Here is a 21,023-nt window from a genome sequence, read left to right as displayed (position 1 = left end):
GGTCTTTCCCTGCCCGCGCATCGCGGCGGAGGGAGGGGAGGCTGCCTGCGGGGCGGGCCGGCTGAGCGCATCCCCGGGGCGCTGCGCGCGTTGTGTGTGTGTGTGTGTGTGTGTGTGTGTGTGTGTGTGCGCGCGCGCTCCCTCCATCCATCTCTCCATCCCTCCCTCCCTTCCTTCCTCCCTTCTCCCTCCCTCCCTCCCTCCCTCCCTCTCTCTCTCCCGCCCGCCGCCGCGCCTCAGCCGCGCACCGGGGCTCCGCCGCCCGCCCCGCCGCGATGCCCCGCCGCTGCTGATCCGGCCCCGGCGACGCCCGCTCCTGCCCCCCGCCAGGTAGGACCGAGACCGACCGGCCCTCGCCCCGGCCCTGCCCAGCGCGGCGGGTCCCCCGGCGCCTGGACGCTGCTTTCTACACCGGCGTCGGAGTGCCGGGGGAGGCTGGGGGGTGCCGGGAGGGGGACCCAGAGCCGTGTGGGAGCCGATGGGGAGGCGGGGGTAGGATGCTCACACATCCACACACACCAGAGAATGTATTTTACAACCCAGCCACGGCACCTTTAGGCAGGCGATGGGGCTCGCCCCCCTCCCCCGCCGGCCAATCGCGACATGTCGCGACAGGAGGCGCGGCTGCAGCGCGGTGTTACCTCCCCCCTACCCCGAGAGCCGGGCGTTGCTGGGCAGGTGGGGTCGGGCAGGGGGCCGGAGCAAATCTCCTTCCCCGGGGGGCTTACGGGCGCATCCCCCCGTGCGCGGCGGGGTGCGGTGCCTCCGCCTGGCCGGGGCTGTGCGTGCCTCCAGGCAGGGCTGCTTTTCCTGCCTTGAAGCGATTCCTGAGGTGAGTGGTCGGAGGCACCTGCAGCCACGCTGAAATTTCCATTTTCATCTCGAGCATCATGTGTTATTAAGGGCTGGTATTAAGCAGCGCTCATCACGTAGGCTTTGTCTAGGTGGAAGCATGGCTGGGGCTCTTCCGTCATCTTGAGTTTAATTCTTTATTCGCAGCCTTGTTGCTTCCCTCCCCACCGAGCCATGCAAAACAACTCCACACTCTGCTCTGTCTCCAAGGCGAAAGCAAACTGCCAAAATGTTGCAGAAAGGCAGCAAGCACTAGGGAGAATTGGAGTCTGAAAATGAAAGCTGTAGTAAACCCACAAGGTCACAGGCATGTGGGTGCAAGTGTGTGATTTCAGGGGACCTCTTTGCTTGTGCTTTGCAGGAAGATGTTCCTCCAGTCCCAGATGTTGGAAATTTGTGAGTCAGGTAATGGAAATGAAGGCTGAGAGAGGCTGGGATTCTTTGAGTGCTCTCCTGACACTTGCCTAGGTATTCATGTGCTTTTTGTCACCACCACAAAAAGGAGAGATGCACTTTTATTTAGAAAAGGGAAGCTGGGACACTTGCATGTTGATGTGATGGTGGCATGCAGGAAAAAAAGAGCTGTTCTATATGGCTTTGGCTGGGGAAGTGGATATCACCAAAGAAAGGCATTTGTAGTCCCTTGGGAGCACCTATGAAATGTTTCTTTCTCCCCTTTCCTTCCGAATGATTCTTCAATAGCAGCTTTGCTCCTTGTTCAACACAGACATTTAGTCCAAATAGGGAAATAATCTAGCATTTCTAGAGCCATAACCTGCCAGCCAAGCCATGAACCCCCACCACCAACTCCCCAGGAAAGCTGATGCATTTTCTGACTCCTCTTACACCCCACCAGCTCTGTTTCTCTGGAGACGTAAACAACTCCTAAGTCAGTGTTGGGAAGCCACGTTGGCCAAAGCTTCCTCTGTACCAGGGTTTGCATTCAAGGTACCTGAGGAGGTTGGACATACTCTTTATGTCGAGCATCTCTGAATGCCAACACCAAGTAGCACAGTTTTAAGGTGATGAAACTTTGCTTTCTTCTCTCTCCCCCCACTTTCACTAAGGTTTTTGTGATATGTTGGCTGTGAATTACTCCCGAGACTTAAACAGGCTTCACCTGGTTTTCTCTCCTGGTACTGCTGTACATGACATGGCACAACTTTGGCTTATGTCCTTGCTCCTGGGAGTCTCTACATCACCTTAAATGATGTTATATAGGCACAGCCACTTCTCTGCCTTTTGTAGTGTCCAGATCTGCTCAGGGCTTTCAGAGTTGCAATTTTCTGGCATTGCATCTAGGACAGAATTTGGTTTTCTGCTGTGGTTTTGAGGGGATACTGTCATGGCTTACCAAGGTAAACCTGTTCTTCTCCAGCATCCCAAAGAAACTTAGAACCTGGAATAAAGCCCAGTGACCCCCAAGACACAAGCATCACTGAACAGCCAACCAACAGGTTGGTCATACACAACACATGTCTATGGTTCTCCTTGTGACTGGTATAGGGAAGAACCTGGAGCCCTGTTCAACTCTATGTGCTGTAATCTGCATGTGCTCCCAGCTCACGGACACTGGTGCCCACAGCTGTGCAAATCTGGGCTCCACCTGGGTCTGCTGCAGGGTGCTCAGGGTGCTGTGCTGTTGAGACTCTGGCATGCAGCATGGGCTGAGCCCACTGACCAGTCTTTCCCTTGCAGAGGACATAAGTGGTATCTCTCCAGCTATTTTCAGGAAGCTTGTAGGAACTTGGCTTTTTCTGCTATCTCTATCCCTCTGGTGATTTTAGCTGAAATTGGAAAGAGGGGGGAGCGATGTGAACAGACAGACAGACGTGGAAACTGTGATTTCATATGCCTGGCTTCCTAAGGAAACCTGGCTACAAATAGAAGTGAGATTTGGTGTTGCAAAGAGCTCCTGGGGAGACAGAGAAGGAGGGGGAATCTAAGGAGAAGGGAGAGGTGGTTAACCTTGTGTTTGAGGTAACAAAGGCCTGGCACACACCTGGGCTTAGATTCCCTTTCCTGAGATCTGGGGGTCTAAAAGCTGGGCGTCTGCTCGGCGCTAGCATTCAGCTCCCTCTAGAGTCAGCCGTGCCAGAGCTGTGCCTATGGACGGTAACTCTGCCGGGAGGTGCTATCACCCTTCCCTAGCCAGGGCCAGTCACGAAGCTGGTGGATGAAGCATGCCAAGGTGAGCCTTTGCCCAGACTAACCTGCCCAGCTTCTGTCTAGTATCATGTCCGAATCACAGGTCAACACATTCCCATGGATGCCTCCCAGCTCTTCATCCCTGGAGGGTCACAGGGAGCTGGGGCTGGGGATTTGTCTCTTATCCCTTGAAGCTTTCTGTTCCTGCAGAGCCTAGGAGAGCATCCTGCTGCACAGAGGACCCACACACAGCTACAAACCCAATGCAAAAATAGTCACAGAGGTAGGAATGGACACAGGCATAGAAGAAAGCAACAGGCCTGTTAATTTCTCCCTTCTAGTCCCTTTGGGGCACTTCTGGGCAGATACTTCCTTCCCAGGCTACTCAGGAGCCTCAGGCTTATTATCAGTGTTTTATTCTCCCAGCACTCTAAGGAGATGCTCTTCCCATTTTACATAGGGAGACATGGAGCACAAGGAAATAAAGGGCTGCCCTGGGATCGCACAGGGAGTCTGTTGGCAAGGCAGCCTCAAAGCTGGCTCGTGGAGACCAGGCAGACTGCACTGTGCTTAAATCAGCAAGGGAGATCCACGGGCAGAGAGGAAGGCATTCACAACCGAGGAGGAATCATAGGGAAGAGCCTGATGCTGCTTGATAAAGAAGAGACCAAAGGCAGGTGGTGGGGATAGAGAAATGGTCTGGAGACAGCAGCAAGTAAGAAGGGAGATGTTTTAAAACAAACGAACAAACAAAACAAAACAAAAAAACACAAAAAAACCCCAAACAAACCAAAAAAAAAGCCCGACAACCCTAGAGAAATGTAGTATTTTTCTCCCTTGCTTCTTATTTTCTGGCATATTCATTGCTGAGATCTTGAGTCATGGGGGAAAGGGACAATTTGACACTTGGTCTCTGTGAGTGAAAAGCAGGACTGTAATCTCCCTGACAAACACTTCCAAACTCATTCTCTGCAAGCTGCCCCCAAATTCATCCAATGTGGTTGAAATTTTATGTTCTGGATGTTTTGTTTTCTCTGTTTATCTGTTTATTTTGGAAAGTTGCTGGGGACATTGTGGGAGGAGATTGGATGCTTCATTGAAGAGATAGGATACTTGGAAAAATCAGTTGCAGACTGATAATTATTCTTACTTTTTAATGTCCTTTACAGAAAACAGGGTGGCCTGATGTGTATTTTACTTGATCGGATCCATGGAGGGCTTGTGCCTCTGACTATATTTGGAAAGGTTTTGATGTTTTTTGTACTGATGCAATCAGGATGCTGATGGCCTGGAAATCATTTTCCTGATGTGGAGATCTGGAGGGTCATGGGCAGGGGATGCCAACAGGCTGTGCCTGTTTTGGAGTGGCAGAGCTGGGTGGAAGGGAGCAGGAGCCAGGCAGAGCTGGAGCAGGGAAGTGAGCCAAGGGTTTTCCAAGCTGTGTTTAAAGTGCCCTCACGCTGTGCAGCCCTGAGTGGCAACAGAGTATTTGGATTTAGCAGCTTTCCTCCTCCATGGGCCTGGATGTACAGCCAGTGTGGGGGTAGGGTCTTTTTCCTGCCTTGGTGGCTAAATCTCACAGCTGTCAGGAGCTAAGTTTTACTGAAGCTGTGCCATGGGGTCATCATCAAGATCAGTAGTGAAGCCAGCAGAGCCTGTGGCTGCCTTGACAAATCTCCAAGCACCCCATACCTCCTTGCAGGACTGTTGGCATCTGTTTTGTGTCCCTTGGCTGTAGGAAGCTGGACCTGGGCTCTTGCCTGATTTACTGATTGATGATCAGAGACCATACAATTTATTTGGTGGGGTTTTTCTTTCCTACAGTCATGTCTTTTCTTAGTACAGGCTTTGCCCAAGATGCCTGCTTTAAAGCAGATTGCTGCTTTCAATGAGGCATAGTGTACAGGCTTCAGCAGGGCCAGGAAGGGTCAGCAGGAGAGGAAGGGTTTACTAGCCCTCCAGAGATGGGGCAGTGGGTGTAAGTCCCATGTGTGGAGGCAAGGTATGCAGTGCTTTCTCCTGGGAATTCTGATTATTGCTTGCAGTAGACTCTTTAAGTGCTGGTCTGCTGCAAGAGAAGCTGGGAAAGGGGTTCTGCGACTTGGAGATGTCAGGTCTGGCCGTGGGGTAGGAGCATAGGGCATGGCGGGGAGGGGGACACTCGTTGGCCAGGAGAGCCTGCCTTTTTGGGGCTTGATGTCTTTTACCCAGGGACAGTGGCAGGAAAGTGAGCAGCTAACTTGCTTTGATACTCTCTTTCTCTAGCTTACAGGCTGGCTGTGCCTTGCAGTAACTGCTAGCTGCTTCTTTGTGAGTTTTTGGCCTCTCTGGCTGAAGGGAGACTGTCTTTCTCCTGCCCCAGCAAAGGGTGGTTTGAGCTGCCTTCTCTGTCTCTCTGCAGCAGTGCACTCTCACTAGGAAAAGGTCCTCTCTGACTAGTCTCTGACTATGGGATGTGGAAGGGCTGTCTGGGAGTCCCCATGGTGTTGCAACATGCTCCTGGTTGTGTTCCCACATCATGCTGAAATGCAGCCACTGTCACGTGAACAGCAAACTTTCTACTGGCCCCCAGCAAGTGACCAGGCACCCTGTGGGGAGAGGGTGCTGCTCCAACCTTCTGTACACCAGTGACACAGCTGTGAGGACACCTTCTTCCATACAAGCTGCCAGTAAATCCACAGTAGTGATGTTTATTATGAAGCTGATGTCACAGTGGGGTAGGCACTGTTGGGTAGCATCGGCAGTGGCTGTAATGGTGTGAACGCTGCTGTGTTACAGCTGCTCTGTACAGGTTTTCTATTGAATGCTGGGAAAAAATTTCTCCATGGAAAGTCTCTCAGTCTCTCTTTGTGTGGCCACTCATTCCTTGTGAGCCTAGGCCATTGTCTTCCTTGCCCAATCCTTCTGTAATTAAAGTGTCTGGATTAGCAGTGTTTTTTCAGTACTCTTTAAAAATAACAGTGCTTCCAGTGTGTTGCAGATGGTCATAGACCTGTGTGTGATACAAAGGTGTAGGAAAATAACAGGAAGGGTCTTACGGTGGATATTTCAAGGCTGAAATGCCCCAATGGAGATGGGACTTTTGGGGGGCTGCAGCAAAGCAAAAGCTGCACTTTGTTTAAATGCAGAGCAGCTTTCAGGCTCACTTTGCATGCAGCGACAAGCCGGCCTGAAGGAGCAAAGCTGTCAGAGCAGAGTCTAAAAGGCTGTTTCATCCCTATCTGGCAGCTCCTGAGCTGGGGGGCAGGAGCCTGAGCTGGCAACATGAGCTCTCTCCTACCAATTTGTAAAACCTAGAGCTCCCTTGTCATGCAGGGAGGCAAGTATCTCTGCAATCCTCCTAGCCCTGCTGTAAACAGCAACTACCCTCCTGGTGTTTCACAACACCAAGGTTGGAATAAAGGCTGGACCAACGTCCCTTGGCCAGGAGCTACATCTAAACTGAGCTTGCCATGCTCTCATGGGCTTTTCTCCCTGACTATGCAAAGTGGCCTGCTGGCACCCCTGGGGAGCTTGTTGCAAAAGGGAAGGGGCGCAGCTGCAACTTCAGGAGAACCCAGGTTGGTCTCTGTCTCTCCTGGCTAGCTCTAGCTTTCCCTTAAAGCTCTCCAGCAGCCCCAAGGCAGTTCCACTCCTGTAGTGGTAAAAAGGGCTCTGGGTGCTGTCCCTGAGCATCAGGCAGTGCTTATGGGCAGCGCTGTGCTGGCCCAGGACAGTAGTTTGGGATTTTTCACCACACGTGTATGGCCAGCGCTGAGCTCCAGAGCAGTCCGTGTCTCTGCCCAGTGCAGCCATGATCCATCTGATCCCAGAGGCTTTGGGGTAGTGCCTCCAAGGCCATGAGCACCACTGGCAGGCAGGGTTTGCCAGGGCTGCCAGCATCAGCACCCGCACTCGCTTTTATTGTTGATGGCCAGGATGGGAAATGCAATTGAGACACCTTAATGAAAAGCTAACCAAGTTGGGTTTGGAGGAAGGGCTGTTCTTCTAGTAGCCTTGCTTCTCATTGTAGAATAATGTAAATGATTTGTCTGGGAATATTCCTACAGCAGTGTGCTGACCATGGGCTGAGACCCTAGGCAAATGCAGAGTAAGAGGGTCTCTGGGGACCAAGCTGTTTATTTTGGATTGTACAAATAAAGAAATTACGATGATTTAATAGTAGCTGCTTCTCAGAGATATTTTGAGTGCCAGGCTCTGGTTGCATGTGTGTAACTAGCATGTTGTGGACAAGCATTTTCTAGCCCTCCCTAATTCCTGAGTCTCACTGTGAATTGGTTTAAGTAGGAAAGCTGGTGATAGTATGTCAATGTTGTTTGATGACCACACCACAAAATGCTGGAGAAAGTACAGCAGAGAGCTGGGGTACACTACTGCTGATCAAAGAAGGCACATTGATGCGGCCGATGGGTTTCTCTTCCAAAGCTCTGGCCATTTCTTGTCCCTCTGCGATCTCCAAAAAAGTTCCACATTTCCTACCTTCTGCCATCTGAGGGAAAAATATTGTTTGTATGTGACATGCTGGTTGAAAATGCCAGAAAGATGGAGTGCTCAGGTGCAAACCTCTAGGCCTTTTTTCCTCCTGTTTAACAAAATATGGGACTTGATTTAAAAACACCAACCAAATAGAAAAAAACAAACCCCAAACCAGCTTGTATTAGAATGTTTAAAAGGGAAGAACATGGCAAATAAAGTTCAAATGACTTATTAATTTGATTTCATGCATGTCTTTTTTTCTGGATGAGACTTCCAGTGCCCAAATCCTTTTGAAATTGTAGACTTGGTCCAAAGTGTGATGGGACTCTCCTATGACCTAAATCAGTGACCCAAAGCATAATATTTTTTCTAGAACCATCTGTTTTCTCTTCTTGCCAAGGGGATTTCACAATGCCTGATTGCTTTGAATAATTGTACATGTGCAGGGATATGACTTGCCACAGGCAGAAATATTAACCGAACAAGGGCAGGTGGATGCTCTTGCATTTTTTGAAGAAACTACTACCCTTTAGAAGGAGAGGGTGAAGAACCATGCAGCTGAGTAATATCTTATGCCCACAGTGAATTTTTTTAAGCCTACATATTTAAAAAGGAAACAAAACTACACTTGCGAGCTATCTGGGATAAACAGAGTAGGTACCAAGTCAGCCTGTGTTTTGACAGCCCCTTTATCAAGTGTCTCTGTGATTTGGTTTGGAGCAGTGTGAAACACAGGAGTACAGATGTTGGGTGACTAATTCATGCTTCAGCTAAACTTCAATGACCATGAATGCACATCTGTTTTAACTTAGCTATCTGCTGAATGGCCTGCAACAAGGCACTCTTCTTTACAAACATCATGTTTTCATTTCTTTTACTTTGCGTTTGTAAGCAGTGGCTACAGTTTGCATTTGGGAAAGTGGAAGGAACCAAGGGACTGTGATCAGGGGTGCAATGTTCAGGGCTTCTGAATCCAGCAGTAAGAACTTTTTTTGTAGCATTAGCAGGATTTCCAACACAAACAACTTTCTTTTAAATCTGTCTTCCTACAAGAGATTTGCTTTTTCTTGTTCATCTTATCTGTTCTTATCACCCAGCTCTCTGACTTGCTCATTTCCTCCACTATGTATCTTTTTCTTTTCTTAATTACAAGGCTGTGGAGTGGGGGTTGGAGGCAGACCAACAGCTCCTGGTGAGAAAATGTCATTTATATAAAACTGCCTTGATAAATTCTCAGTTATTATTCTTCCAGACCAATAATCCTACTACAATATCCATAAATAAAAGCAAACAGAGGAGAGGGCTTTGATCCGTCATTACAATGTCTCTTTTGGAGTAGACCCCATAACATGGGTGCAGGATGCTACCTATTGCTTCCTCCAGTCAGGTGTTCACTTGTGCACAGCCTTGTCTCTGCATAATATGCCCCTGCCCTAACAAGGAGGGGCGATTTGTCATGGGGGAGAAGGAGATGGGTGGTGGTTGACCCAGGTGCTTTTCTTCAAGGAGGTGTTGGTGTGTTCCTGTTTAGGAGGGTAAATTCTTCTCCTCAGGAATGCCTGCCTGTACTATTGCAGTCAGCAATGCAGCATGTGTAGCCTGTTCTGTGGCTGGAGAGGCAGCCTGAGTCCCAGCTGTGCTGTGAAACAAGACCTCTTTCAGAAGGAAGAGGAAAGGTATTCTTAGCCATCCCATTTGGGTCCCAATCACTATGACTGGGCCCCGATGACAGCTGGGATGCTGTCACTGGGTGCCACCTTTAGTGTGAATGGGTTGGTCTGTGTCTCCCAGTGCATGCAGCTGTGAGCTGTCAGACCTGGTGTGTTTTTGCTGGAGACCAGGCAGATGGCAAATGGTAGAGTGAGACCTGCCAGGCGCTGTGAAGACTGTACTTGAGGAGGCATTGACTGTGTCTCTTGCTTGTGTCCCATCTCTGATATGGGCCTGGAAATAAGATCTTTCTCTCAGAAGTTAAAACCTTTCATGGCTGAACATTTTTTTTTCCTTTCAGGAGTGTGAGTTTTTTATGAGCAAAACCAGTTCAGCTTTTTGTATTTCCCAGCAAAGTCAGGATATCGATGTACTCATTTTCCTCTCTTCATAGAAAACATTTTAAGCACTGTGTGATTAAATTAACTTGGACGGGAGAAGCATAGTATAGCAAAGGCTCTCCTTGAGGAGAAAATATAGCTTTAATAACTAGGGATCTGGCTTTTATTGGCTAGTAAAATTGAGAATGTAACACTGAGCATGCTCGGGTTTTTGCACTAAGCATCTCTTTGTACTTAAAGGCATCTGTTCTGTCGGTTTATGCACTGTTAACTAACTGCAAACCTCTTTAACAGCTCCTCTACATTGCTGGAAAATCCTGAGGCAGGACAAGGGCAAGTACAGCTGTCATGCCTGATGACTGATGTTGTAAATGGAGTGAGAAAGGCCCTTGAAGGGGAAGCCGTCAAAGCTGACCTAGTGGGAAAAGAGCACAGGGACATATTTCCTCTCGAAGCATGCCAAGAGAGCCAGGCTTCGATGCATATGGGGCTCTTTCCAGTTTTGGGAAGGTGCAAAGTGATGCGCTGTGGAAGGAATGGCTCCAAAATCATTAATTACAGACTGCCCTTCTGGTGTACCTTATGACCAAGTTACTGTTAAGAATAAGGTTTTGCCGGGGCTTGAGAGCTCACTTTGTGCAGATTTCTGATGTGGAGTAGATGTTTAGGAGGACTGTGAGCAAGAAAAGGCTGTGAAATACATGGATTACTGTGATTTAAAATGGCAAGTATAAAAATATTTTTTAAACATGATGAGGGGATAGTAGATTCTCTGTCCTCTCCTGCTCTTACCCTGAATTCCAGTGAGAGAATGCACTGTAATTTTGAAATGGGAAACACTTCTACCAGCTGTGAAGCAGAATGATGGACTTTAATTAGATGAGGAACAAGAAAATGCAGTAGAACAAATAGGCTTTCAGCAAAGAGAAAGAAACATCATAGTAGCTAAAGGGGGTAGGTGTTATCCCAGTGGTAGCATCTGAATCCACCCTTGTTCAGATGACTGAACTAGATAATTTCTACATGAAAAACATCAGTAATCATAACAAAATGGGCTCATTCAATGGGTCTTCTTGAGTAACAGGATAACTTGATTATATGTTTGGGAAAAATGGGAAATAAAGAGACTGGAGAGGAAAATCTGTTATCTCTGGTTGACCTCACTTAATGCATCTTTCCTCTTGTCTCTGAAGGTTGAGGATGTCTGGGATCTGTTCGGAGGAAGTGGCCATGTCGCGAGTAACTCACCCACCCACCTTCCCAGTGAGCTTTCAGCTCCTTGTGCTGGTGTTGCTCTTCCATGCAGATGGCATACATGCGGAGAGCCCCAGTGAACTGCCAGGGAATGACACTGAGGAGTGTGCTGGCTCGTACATCTGCAAAAAGGGTGTGATTTTACCAATATGGGAACCCCAAGACCCCTCATTTGGTGACAAAATCGCTCGGGCAACAGTGTATTTTGTAGCAATGGTGTACATGTTCCTGGGAGTGTCTATCATAGCTGACCGCTTCATGTCCTCCATTGAAGTCATTACATCCCAAGAGCGAGAAATAACCATCAAGAAGCCCAATGGTGAGACCAGCAAAACCACTGTGAGGATCTGGAACGAGACCGTTTCCAATCTCACACTGATGGCCTTGGGCTCGTCCGCCCCTGAGATCCTCCTGTCCGTCATCGAAGTGTGCGGCCATGGCTTCACAGCGGGGGACCTGGGGCCAAGCACGATTGTGGGAAGTGCTGCCTTTAACATGTTTGTCATCATTGCGATATGTGTGTACGTGGTTCCAGATGGAGAGATAAGGAAGATCAAGCACTTGCGAGTGTTTTTTGTTACGGCGGCCTGGAGCATCTTTGCCTACACTTGGCTTTACATTATTTTATCTGTGTCTTCACCTGGGATTGTGGAGGTTTGGGAAGGCTTGCTCACCTTCTTCTTCTTCCCCATCTGTGTGGTGTTTGCCTGGATAGCTGACAGGAGGCTTTTGTTTTACAAGTACGTCTACAAGAAATACCGAGCTGGCAAGCAGAGAGGTATGATCATAGAGCACGAGGGTGACCGTCCCTCCTCCAAAGCTGATATCGAGATGGACGGAAAGGTTGCTAATTCTCATGTGGAGAACTTTTTGGATGGGACACTGGTGTTGGAAGTGGATGAGAAAGACCAGGATGATGAGGAAGCCAGAAGGGAAATGGCTCGGATCCTGAAGGAGCTGAAACAAAAGCACCCAGACAAGGAAATAGAACAGCTTATTGAGTTGGCCAACTACCAGGTCCTGAGCCAGCAACAGAAGAGCAGGGCCTTTTACCGCATCCAGGCCACTCGGCTCATGACCGGAGCTGGCAACATCTTGAAGAGACATGCTGCAGACCAGGCCCGCAAAGCCGTCAGCATGCACGAGGTCAACAGTGAGGTGACGGAAAACGATCCCATCAGCAAGCTCTATTTTGAACAGGGTACCTACCAGTGTTTGGAGAACTGTGGCACTGTGGCCCTGACCATCATTCGCCGGGGAGGTGACTTGACCAACACAGTGTACGTTGACTTCCGGACAGAGGACGGGACGGCTAATGCCGGCTCCGACTATGAGTTCACTGAAGGGACAGTGGTCTTCAAGCCTGGAGAGACCCAGAAGGAAATCCGTGTTGGCATAATCGATGATGACATATTTGAGGAGGATGAGAACTTCCTGGTACATCTCAGCAACGTCCGTGTGAGCACTGAGCCCTCGGATGAGGGCGTTCTTGAGGCCAGTCGTGTCTCAACACTTGCCTGCTTGGGATCACCATCTACTGCCACTGTCACCATTTTTGACGATGACCACGCTGGTATCTTCACCTTTGAGGAGCCAGTAACTCACATCAGTGAAAGTGTAGGAACCATGGAAGTGAAAGTGTTGCGAACCTCTGGTGCACGAGGAAATGTTATTGTGCCCTACAAAACCATTGAAGGCTCAGCCAAAGGTGGAGGAGAGGACTTCGAAGACACCTGTGGGGAGCTGGAGTTCCAGAACGATGAGATAGTGTAAGTGAAGGTTTTACTTATTCCTTACAGTCTCTGTTTGTCCTGAAATAAAATGCACTTGGCTCCCAGAGCTGCACTAGAAGTGTTTGGGTGCCAGCATATTGCAGTAAACCATGAATGGCCATATGTGCTTTGGGGAACCTGAAATTCTGTGTTCCTGCCTTGCTAACAGGCCGGAGAGTGCCTGATCATGGGCACTCCAGCATTTAGCACCAGGGAGGTGGTACTGATGTGGGAGCCCAACCTCCTGCACCTTACCCATGTGCTGAGCAGAGCTCTATAGCCTCAGCTCTGCAGTGGAGCAGAGAACAAAACCAAAACGCCTGTGACGACCCAGTCACAAGGACCTGTCTTGCAAAGGGCTTAAACTGAACATATGAATTGTGGTACCTACTTCCTCTTTCCTGTTGAGGATCATGTCATCCATGACTGGACCGCAGTCTGTTCTACTGCTCAGGGCTTTGTTGAAGGTCACTTTACCTCCTCCTCTTCTAAAGGCTTGTAGGCCTGGGTCATTGTCCAATACATGTCTTGAAAAAATGTTGTCATGTAGGGAAGTCACATGGTTAGGATGCAACTGCAACCACGTTTGACTGCTTGAAAGTGAAAAAGAGGCTAAAAGCTGTTGGAGGCTACTTCAGAGTCTTGCTCTGTGAATGGTGAAAAAATTAATAGTGCTGTAGCCTTATTACATTATGTGGAGAATATAAACTAGCTCAATAAATCGTGGTAGAAAACGTCTATCCTTTGGTATGTCATGAAGACATTTCCTTGCCCAGCTGGTGTTCTGGGGGGAGCAGGCATTGGGAGTCCTGTTATTCCAGCCTCAGGCTGTTCCTACAGTAAAGTCTGTGTTTGCAGATCAATCCCTGCCAACAGGGACTTATCTCTGTAGCACAAAACCACCGCATAGAACTTAAAGCAGTCACTGATAAAGGGCACTGCTGTGTTGGAGAAGAGCTAACTTTGGCCTGACTGTTATGTATTATACTACTGGTCTCTTGGGAGCTGAGACGGACCCATGACGAGTGCCAAGACTGGTCTTTGTGTTCTGTCTGTTACCTGTATCTGCTGTGTGTGCAGAGGGAGAATGAAACTTCTTCATAGAACTTCCTAAAGTAAGAGGAAGAAAAAAGGATTTATACCAGTTGGCATTTTGACTTCCCAGGAAAAACTGAGCAAGAAGTTCAGAGCTCCAGCAATCTGGAGGCCGGAACATGCATGTTGCTCACGCAAGGGTCAAGAGCACATACTTCTTGGTTCCTGAATGATAACTGTAGTAAGAGGAATGCAGTTATTTGATTATATTTTTTTCCCATTTGGGGAGAAGCAGGGAGTTGTCTGCAGAGATGCAATGAACTAGGCTATAAAGACATCTCCCAAAGGCTCTTTAGTTTTTATCCAGGTCACTCAGCACTGGCAAAACTGGGTTACTAGTAGTTAGATTTTGACATTTGTTCTCAGTTCCCATGGGATGTGACATGTTTACATGGCAGGCCAAACACACAGGCTCTACAAATGTGCTCAGAGGGGCTGGGACTCCCCCTTATCTTGTATCCACCACTCTGGTTAGGATCTCTGTGCTGTCCTTCATCCAAGACCTATGTCCATGCTGTCTCTTGGTGCTCAGTTTGTGATGTGGGGTTGTGCAGTGAGATGGTGATGCTTTCTCCCTGGCACTGCTGTGCCTACTGCCTCTGGTGGTGGCCTTCCCTCCACTACACTATCCACTGCTGACTTTTGCCAACAGGGCAGTAACCAAGGGGTGTGCTGGAAATGAGCTGACCACATCCTGTTGGGTCTGCTGCCTGGCCTCCTGGGGTGTGCTGGTGTGCCCTCACCAGGGCAGCAAGCCTCCTCCTTCCTCTTTTTACTGGCTGTCAGAATGTGCACTGCAGGCACAAAACAGGGGAAAACAGCTTTCTTAGAAACTTCAGTGTGGTTTTTTTCTGTGCAGATGCCATCATATCTCTATTGCCTTTGAACTGTCTCTCCCTGTAATCACAGGGAGGGACGATACATAGGAAGCACCATTTTAGGAGTTCACAGTGTGGTACAGATGCTTGGGGAATGGTGCATAAGGAGATGGTGACTACAGGGCCAGGTATTGACTAAAGGGCTTTCTGCATTCAGGTGGGAGAGGACATGCACAGAATGAAACTCATAGTATATATTCCAATCTGTATCTGAAAGGCAGTAGATACTAGTCTAAAACTTAGGTGCTACAGTCCATGTTCAGGTGTTGGATGGTACAATCTGACTTGCAGAAGATTTCCTGCAGGCCCATGTTTGCTTGGGCACAAATTTAGGGCAGCCCTGCAGCACAGAGGCTGAGTGGTCCTGACACTGAGCTGCTGCTTACAGGCATCCTCCCTTGGAAGAATTTGCTCCAATGGTAATAAAGAAGATATGCTAGCACAATATGTGGATTATAGAGCTACAGCCTGTTTACTCTGTCACTGCTTTATAGTGCCGTGCTTTAGCTAAATCACAGTTACGTAGAATGGTGCAATTCCCTAGCACATTGGATTCGATAGAGTTCTAAAATTTCAGGTTTTCCCATGCTCTGGTGGCCAGGAGATGTCTTTGCTGCCCTTTCTAAAGGTCTTTAGTGCCTCTTCAGCTCTGCCATTCAGGTCTGTATCAATCAGCTTGGTAAAATTGAGTAAGATGTGTTTTTCTGGGGCACTAATAACAAAGGTAGGGCAGTACAGGGAAACACGAAGATAAAAGAAAAGCATTCACAAGCCTCTATTATTAGAAGGCTGGCTTGCTGGTAAGTCCCAGTAAAATTAGAAAGCGCTGGAAGGACCCTGATCTTCTGGAGACCTTCCTCCGGTTCCAAAAAAGCCTAATTACGTAATTTGTTGTTTGTTTGCAGTGTCCAGAGAGACTTTCCCATTTGGCAGTCTGTTGATGTCCCCCTTCCCAGAGTACACAAAATAGCTGTTTAACTGCTGAAGCCATGCTACTTCATTCGTTTAAACAAACATCTCATTCTGAGGCTACCAAAAAAGATGTGTAGTGGAGAAGATGCTGGTTCTCCTGTGGAACATTTTATCCCAGCTATGCCTCTTGGAATGATGCTTTTCTGCTCCTTGTTCCTGAAACACAGCTTGTGTGTTCAGTGGATGCATATTACCGAGTGAAAGAAACAGCATTTAAATGCGTTTTGCAAAGGGGTAACCTGTGTTTTCATGACAAATTGTTCCAAGCTGTGTGGGAAAGCTTAAGATGTTTGACTGGGGTTCAGCAAGGTCAGTCTCTGTACTGGTCCCTGCTGTACAGTCTCTGCTGTACTGGTCCCTGGGGCTATGAGACATTGCTGTAGGACAAGGTACTATGATTTAAAGTGTAAGAGAGAGCCTTCCCTCTGGGACCCTCCTCAGCAAGGTGATTCCAGCCTTGTCTTGTGTCTCCATTAAGAAATAAAACTTTCTTGATGAGAACATGGAGATGTGTAGTTGTAGGCTCTTCCTGTCCACTCGCCTACTACAGCTATTGTGATCATAGAAGAGGTCCCTGGTTCATCTAGCCAGGCTATTTTTATCTCCTGACTGAATGGTAAATAATTCAAAAGAAGTCCAGTTTCCTATATTAGAGAAGGAAGCATTCCTCTCAGCTGATATCCCATCAGTTCTTCTCCTTTTTATCTTGGAGCATCAGGAGGGGTACCTCTTCCAGAGGTGACTGCAAAGCTATATGGAAACAGTGTGTTCTTTCATATTCAAAAAAATTGTAATTTTTTTTTAGAGGTAACCTTCAGAGATAACTAGAGATCTGTTACAATCTGCGTTCCAGATGTCTGCACACACATCCTAAAAGAAAAGGTTTTACTGCATTAATGTCAATGAGGAAGATGGCACATACAGTTATGTGGACAACCAATCAAACTTGTATTTCACCAATGCATTCATACCTATAAATGCTTGGAAAATCTTATGTCAAATTATCTCATGGTTCGTAGTATACAGTTTAGCTGTTTTTATAAGAGATGTCTGCTGCAGGTTTAGGAAGTGACACAGATGCCCACTGAATCTGACTTGCCCAAGTCAGCTTCGGTATTTCTCTGGAAGCATAAATCTAGGAGTTGAATGCTAAGAGACAAAAACACCAGCTAAATCCTCTGATTTTTTTAGGGAAAGTGTCCCCAGAAATCACATAGGCTCCTCCCAAGAGCCCTTTAAAAACGTCAATGTCAGTAAATATAGATTGTGGCAGGAGGGGAACCTTTTCTTTTCCAAAAGAAGTTGGGTGAGGTATTTCTAAAGAAACAGCAAAAGCAATATCCTGACAGCCCTGAGACCCCTCTATGTCAGTTTTGCACCTACGGCCTGCAGCTTCAGAGAAAAAAAATAAAGCCTTCAGCATGGGCAGCCTTGCAGTAGGATGCAGTTGAAGAGCAGGGTGTCTTCTGCTGTGGCAGAGACACAGCTTTAAAACCAGGCTGTAGGGGAAGCAAACAAACATTCCACTTTGAAGGTTTCATTGTTGGACACATTCTCCTGCTCTCTGTGGTCCCACTTTGTTTGGCTGGACCAATGTGCATCCCCTCACTGAACAGCCCCAACTTGCATAGGGTTAATATCTGGCAGCACAGTGTGAGATATCAAAAGAGACCAAACAAAGATTAAACTCTTACTTGGCCTACTTCTAGAGCCCAGCTTGGGGTTTAGAGAGTGTTTTCCCCTCACCACTGGAAGTCTTGCCTGTCCCAGTGGGATTTGCAGGCAGTACAAATATGGCCACCTGGATCTAGAGCTTGAATCTTTGGCAGGAGCACCAGTGCTCCTGGTCCTCCCAGTAGAAGTCCAGCTTATGGAAGGTGGCCCTGGCTGTGGCCCACAGCAGGGATCTGATTAGCTGTGTTGCTCCACACTGGGGCATGGTATGGGGGCCTGTTTCCCTTTCCAGGGGAGTTTTGATGAGGAAAATTCACTGGGTCTGAAATGAATCGTTGCTTTGGTTCCTGAAGGCCAAAAGTTGGTTGTTCCTTCTTAAGAAGGGAAGATGCAGCTATAACAGGGCTGTCTTTTCTTTTTCTCCTCTTAAGTCAAACAATGTTTAGTCTTTCCTGAACATGACTTAATATCTCCCAGCCATGGGCATATCTCTTAAACTGCGTGGACAACCCCACACGTTTCTGTTAGGAGGCATCAAGGAAATGAGGTGTGAACACGTGTTGTTAACAGACCTTCCCACTGTGCTGTGCCCAAGACAGGTCTCAAGCCTGTGAAGCACATACTTGCAGCTGTGTCTCCAAGCATCTCATGGCTTGATCTGGTCCTCTGCTCCCTGGAGCAAGAGCCAGTGGGTCTGCTCCTGTCGCATGTCATGATGGTGTCGTAGGAAAAGTCCTGCCTGTGGTGTGCTTGGGGAGAGTGAGCATGGGATGCTGCAGACTGTGCTGTTTGCCCAAATAAGTCAGGAAATCTAGGAACTTGATTTGGTGATGTGTCCTGTGGAGGGGCTTAGGCAGCAGAGTTGTGTCATTGGAAGAAGCAAGTTGTGCCAGTACATCACTGGGGGTGAATGAGGAGGGGGAGAAGGGTGAGGACAAGAGTGGTTAGCTCTCGCTGAACAACTGACACAGTTTTTGTCCTTGAAAAACCAATGTTTCCTTATTTGTAATGAACTGTTGTTGGCAATTTACTGCTGCCAGCTGCATCTCTGTGGTTGATTAAGGGAGCTTGGATCTTAAATATGTAATAACTCCCTGAAAGCCATTGAGAGGTAGTTATTAGCTTCATCAGGGCCTGTGTACACATCCGCTGTGCTCCTTTATGAAAAGGCTACCTATTAAATGCATTGTAGTAATTTCTAAAACGCAGGATCTAGGCTTGTTTTAAAAATTAAAACAACAACCCTAGCAAAGCCTGTTGGCATGGGAAAGTTTTCTTGGAGCAAAGCACTGCTGCACAGCTCCTTGCTGGGGAGACAAGAATGGGGGATAGGAGAAGTTCTGTCCCCCTTTGCAGACCCTTCTTTCCCTGGCATGTGCTTGAGCACTGCTGGCAGCAGCATTGGCATCAGCAGTGACATTCAGGTTTTGTCAACGGATCTGTCATCCGCCCCTCTCCCTCCTGTGCACATGGGATCCATTGCTGTGGCAAAACCTTGAACAGGGAGAGGTAATTCATTAGTACATGGGATCCTGATGCAAGTGCAGCTCAAGTTGTGCATCTGGCTTGGGAATAGACTTCTTTCCTCTGTCAGTTTGCCCTCGGGTTTGAACTCAGTGGATGGCACTCAGTATTCTTGCAGCAGCAGGGCTGAATTTGTGGGCTTAAAACGAGAGTGACAGAACAAAAAGCAGACAGCTGACCACAGACGGCATCCAAGCATCTGTGCAGATGGGCAGAGAAACATCTGCTGTTATCCAAAGCCAAACAGAGAGAAGCTGGACCTGCCAGACAACGGACTGAGTCAGAAGCAGACCCTCCTCAGAGGGAGAGGCTGAGCCCAGAGGCATTATCCCACATGCTGCAGGCGGATAGAGCACGATCAGGCAGCTCTCTGCTGACAGGGGGATGTGATGTTGCTCTGCCCTTGTCAGGCAGGCCTACCAGAGGCGATGCACAGTCTTCCATGCCTGGATCTGGCTTGTATATGTCTCTACTGGCATTGCTCACACCAGGGACAAAATCATGTGTTCACTAGCAAGGACATGCACATCACTGCCATGCAAGGAAAAAGTCACCTATCCTATGCCTTCTCTCTGCTCCTTCCCCCGTTCTCCATAGGATAACGGTTTTAGCTTAGCCTTCACAGTCTGGTCTTGCCAAACCACCTGTGTTTCTTCAGTACTCTCAGATGAGGAGTGTTGATTAACAGTCTTTCACAGCCACAGTGTTTGCAGCGCTGGGTGCACGGCCTTGCTGTGCTGGTACTACTGGGTATGTTCTCTTTTTTGCAGTCTTGGGTATGGCTGGAGTTAAGGTCAGCCCTCTCCAAGTCATAAATGCCATTTAGCCTGAGGACATCTTGAGAGATATCAAAAACTATACTAATGAAGTTTCTGACTATGACATTTGAGGCTTAGTGCTGGTTTCCAAGAATGGCAATGCTGGATCCTGGGTGACAACAAATAATAACGGCATTCTCCGTTTTAAAAATATCTTAGTGTAAGAGAGAAAATATTCCCACTGCTGTGTAAGTGAGAGGGTAACCAGCATGGGCCTCCTCCATCCAGTCCCTATATGGTTCCCTTTCCATAATGTCTGGACTCCTTCCTACACAATCAAAGTAACAATAAAATGTGTCTGGCAATGGGAAACAAAGCAGCAACAAAGAATGGGGGTATGGCTGGATCCCTGTGAATTGGGTGCTGGAAGGAGAAAGATGGAACTGATGGCATATGCCTACCCCATCAGAGCAAAGTCCTGTCCAGGGGAAGGTCTTCTGAGTGCAGATCTCTCAGGTGGCTGAAAACAGTGGTGGGGACCAGCTGAGTGGAATTCAGTGCAGAGATACTACCTGTGGGGTTTTTTTAGAGGTAGTTGAAATTTTATGGCATTCTTGTCAGCAAGCTTCTTTGCAGGTTGGAGGGCTTGAGTGATTCCTCTGGTTATTTGCTCCTGTTAAAACACTGGTGTGCACTAGTCACACACTGTGCTATTTTGGGGTCATGCAATATGGCTCTAATTCAACCACAAGACCAGTACGCCCTGCGGAGACCCTTGTCCCAAGGGCCAGATGCACTGTCACCAGGTGGCAAAGCTGTTGTCTCGCTGGCTGGGACATAAGAAGGACATGAAGTTTTTTATTGGGTCCAGAAGAAAACAAATGCACAAAAAAGGATTGATTTGCTCTGAGCTCTTTTGCTCTCAACTCGGTTGCTTGCTTCCTAGCAAGAAACTCATTTTGAGATGTGCTTGAGTGTTCGTGTTTTAATTTGTCAGTAAACATCGTCCTAAAGAACAAAATAGTTGTATGTTGAGTCTTTGCTAACAATTTGGATTGATCTATTAGCACACTCATCAGCCCCTCAAACTTCCCAGGCAGGCTCTCAGCTCCTCAATATGTGCAGGCATCCCTGCCCTTCCCCCTGGCGCTTGCACCCCCCCATTTCTGTGCAGGTCATATGGCCGTGGCTCTGCCATCTTCTGCCCCAAAACCTTCATGCATCCTGAGTACTGCTCTCACCAGTGTTGTGACAGATTACTTATCCTGGCATGCCTTTAGATAAGGGCAAGCAACACGCCTGTCTGGACACTGTGGACATTGTGCTCCGAGGAGCTGTACGCCCTCGGCCACAGCCCTCCCTTCCCTCTCAGCAATGCTGTTGTGCAGCCCAGCTCTGCTGTCCTCACACTGCACAGCTCTCACACAAATTCACAGCCCTGTCACAGCATATAAGGCAGAAAAAAACTCAGCTCTGCAGGGAGTCTGGAATGAATCGAGCTGCAGTGAGCAGGGGAGAGACGCCCTGGTTTCATTGAGAAGAGGAGCCTTAATCTGAGACAAAACTTGT

The 21,023-nt window shown here is 48.0% G+C and overlaps 1 protein-coding gene across 2 annotated transcripts in view; it reads left to right on the top strand.

The window, feature by feature from the left end:
* Positions 1-274: 274 nt before the first annotated feature.
* Positions 275-21,023, top strand: part of SLC8A1 (solute carrier family 8 member A1) — a 124,718-nt gene continuing 103,969 nt past the window's right edge. For both annotated transcript variants that reach the window (XM_032682579.1, XM_032682578.1), the window contains exons 1-2: positions 275-330; positions 10,721-12,550. In XM_032682579.1, coding sequence (XP_032538470.1) covers positions 10,728-12,550 — 1,823 coding nt within the window. In that variant the 5' untranslated portion in view covers positions 275-330; positions 10,721-10,727. The remainder of the gene's footprint in view (positions 331-10,720; positions 12,551-21,023) is intronic.

This window comes from Chiroxiphia lanceolata, chromosome 3 (assembly GCF_009829145.1).
Source record: "Chiroxiphia lanceolata isolate bChiLan1 chromosome 3, bChiLan1.pri, whole genome shotgun sequence".
NCBI lineage: Eukaryota > Metazoa > Chordata > Aves > Passeriformes > Pipridae > Chiroxiphia > Chiroxiphia lanceolata.
Note: the sequence above shows the minus strand (reverse complement) of the source record. Positions and strands in the feature narration are given on the sequence as shown.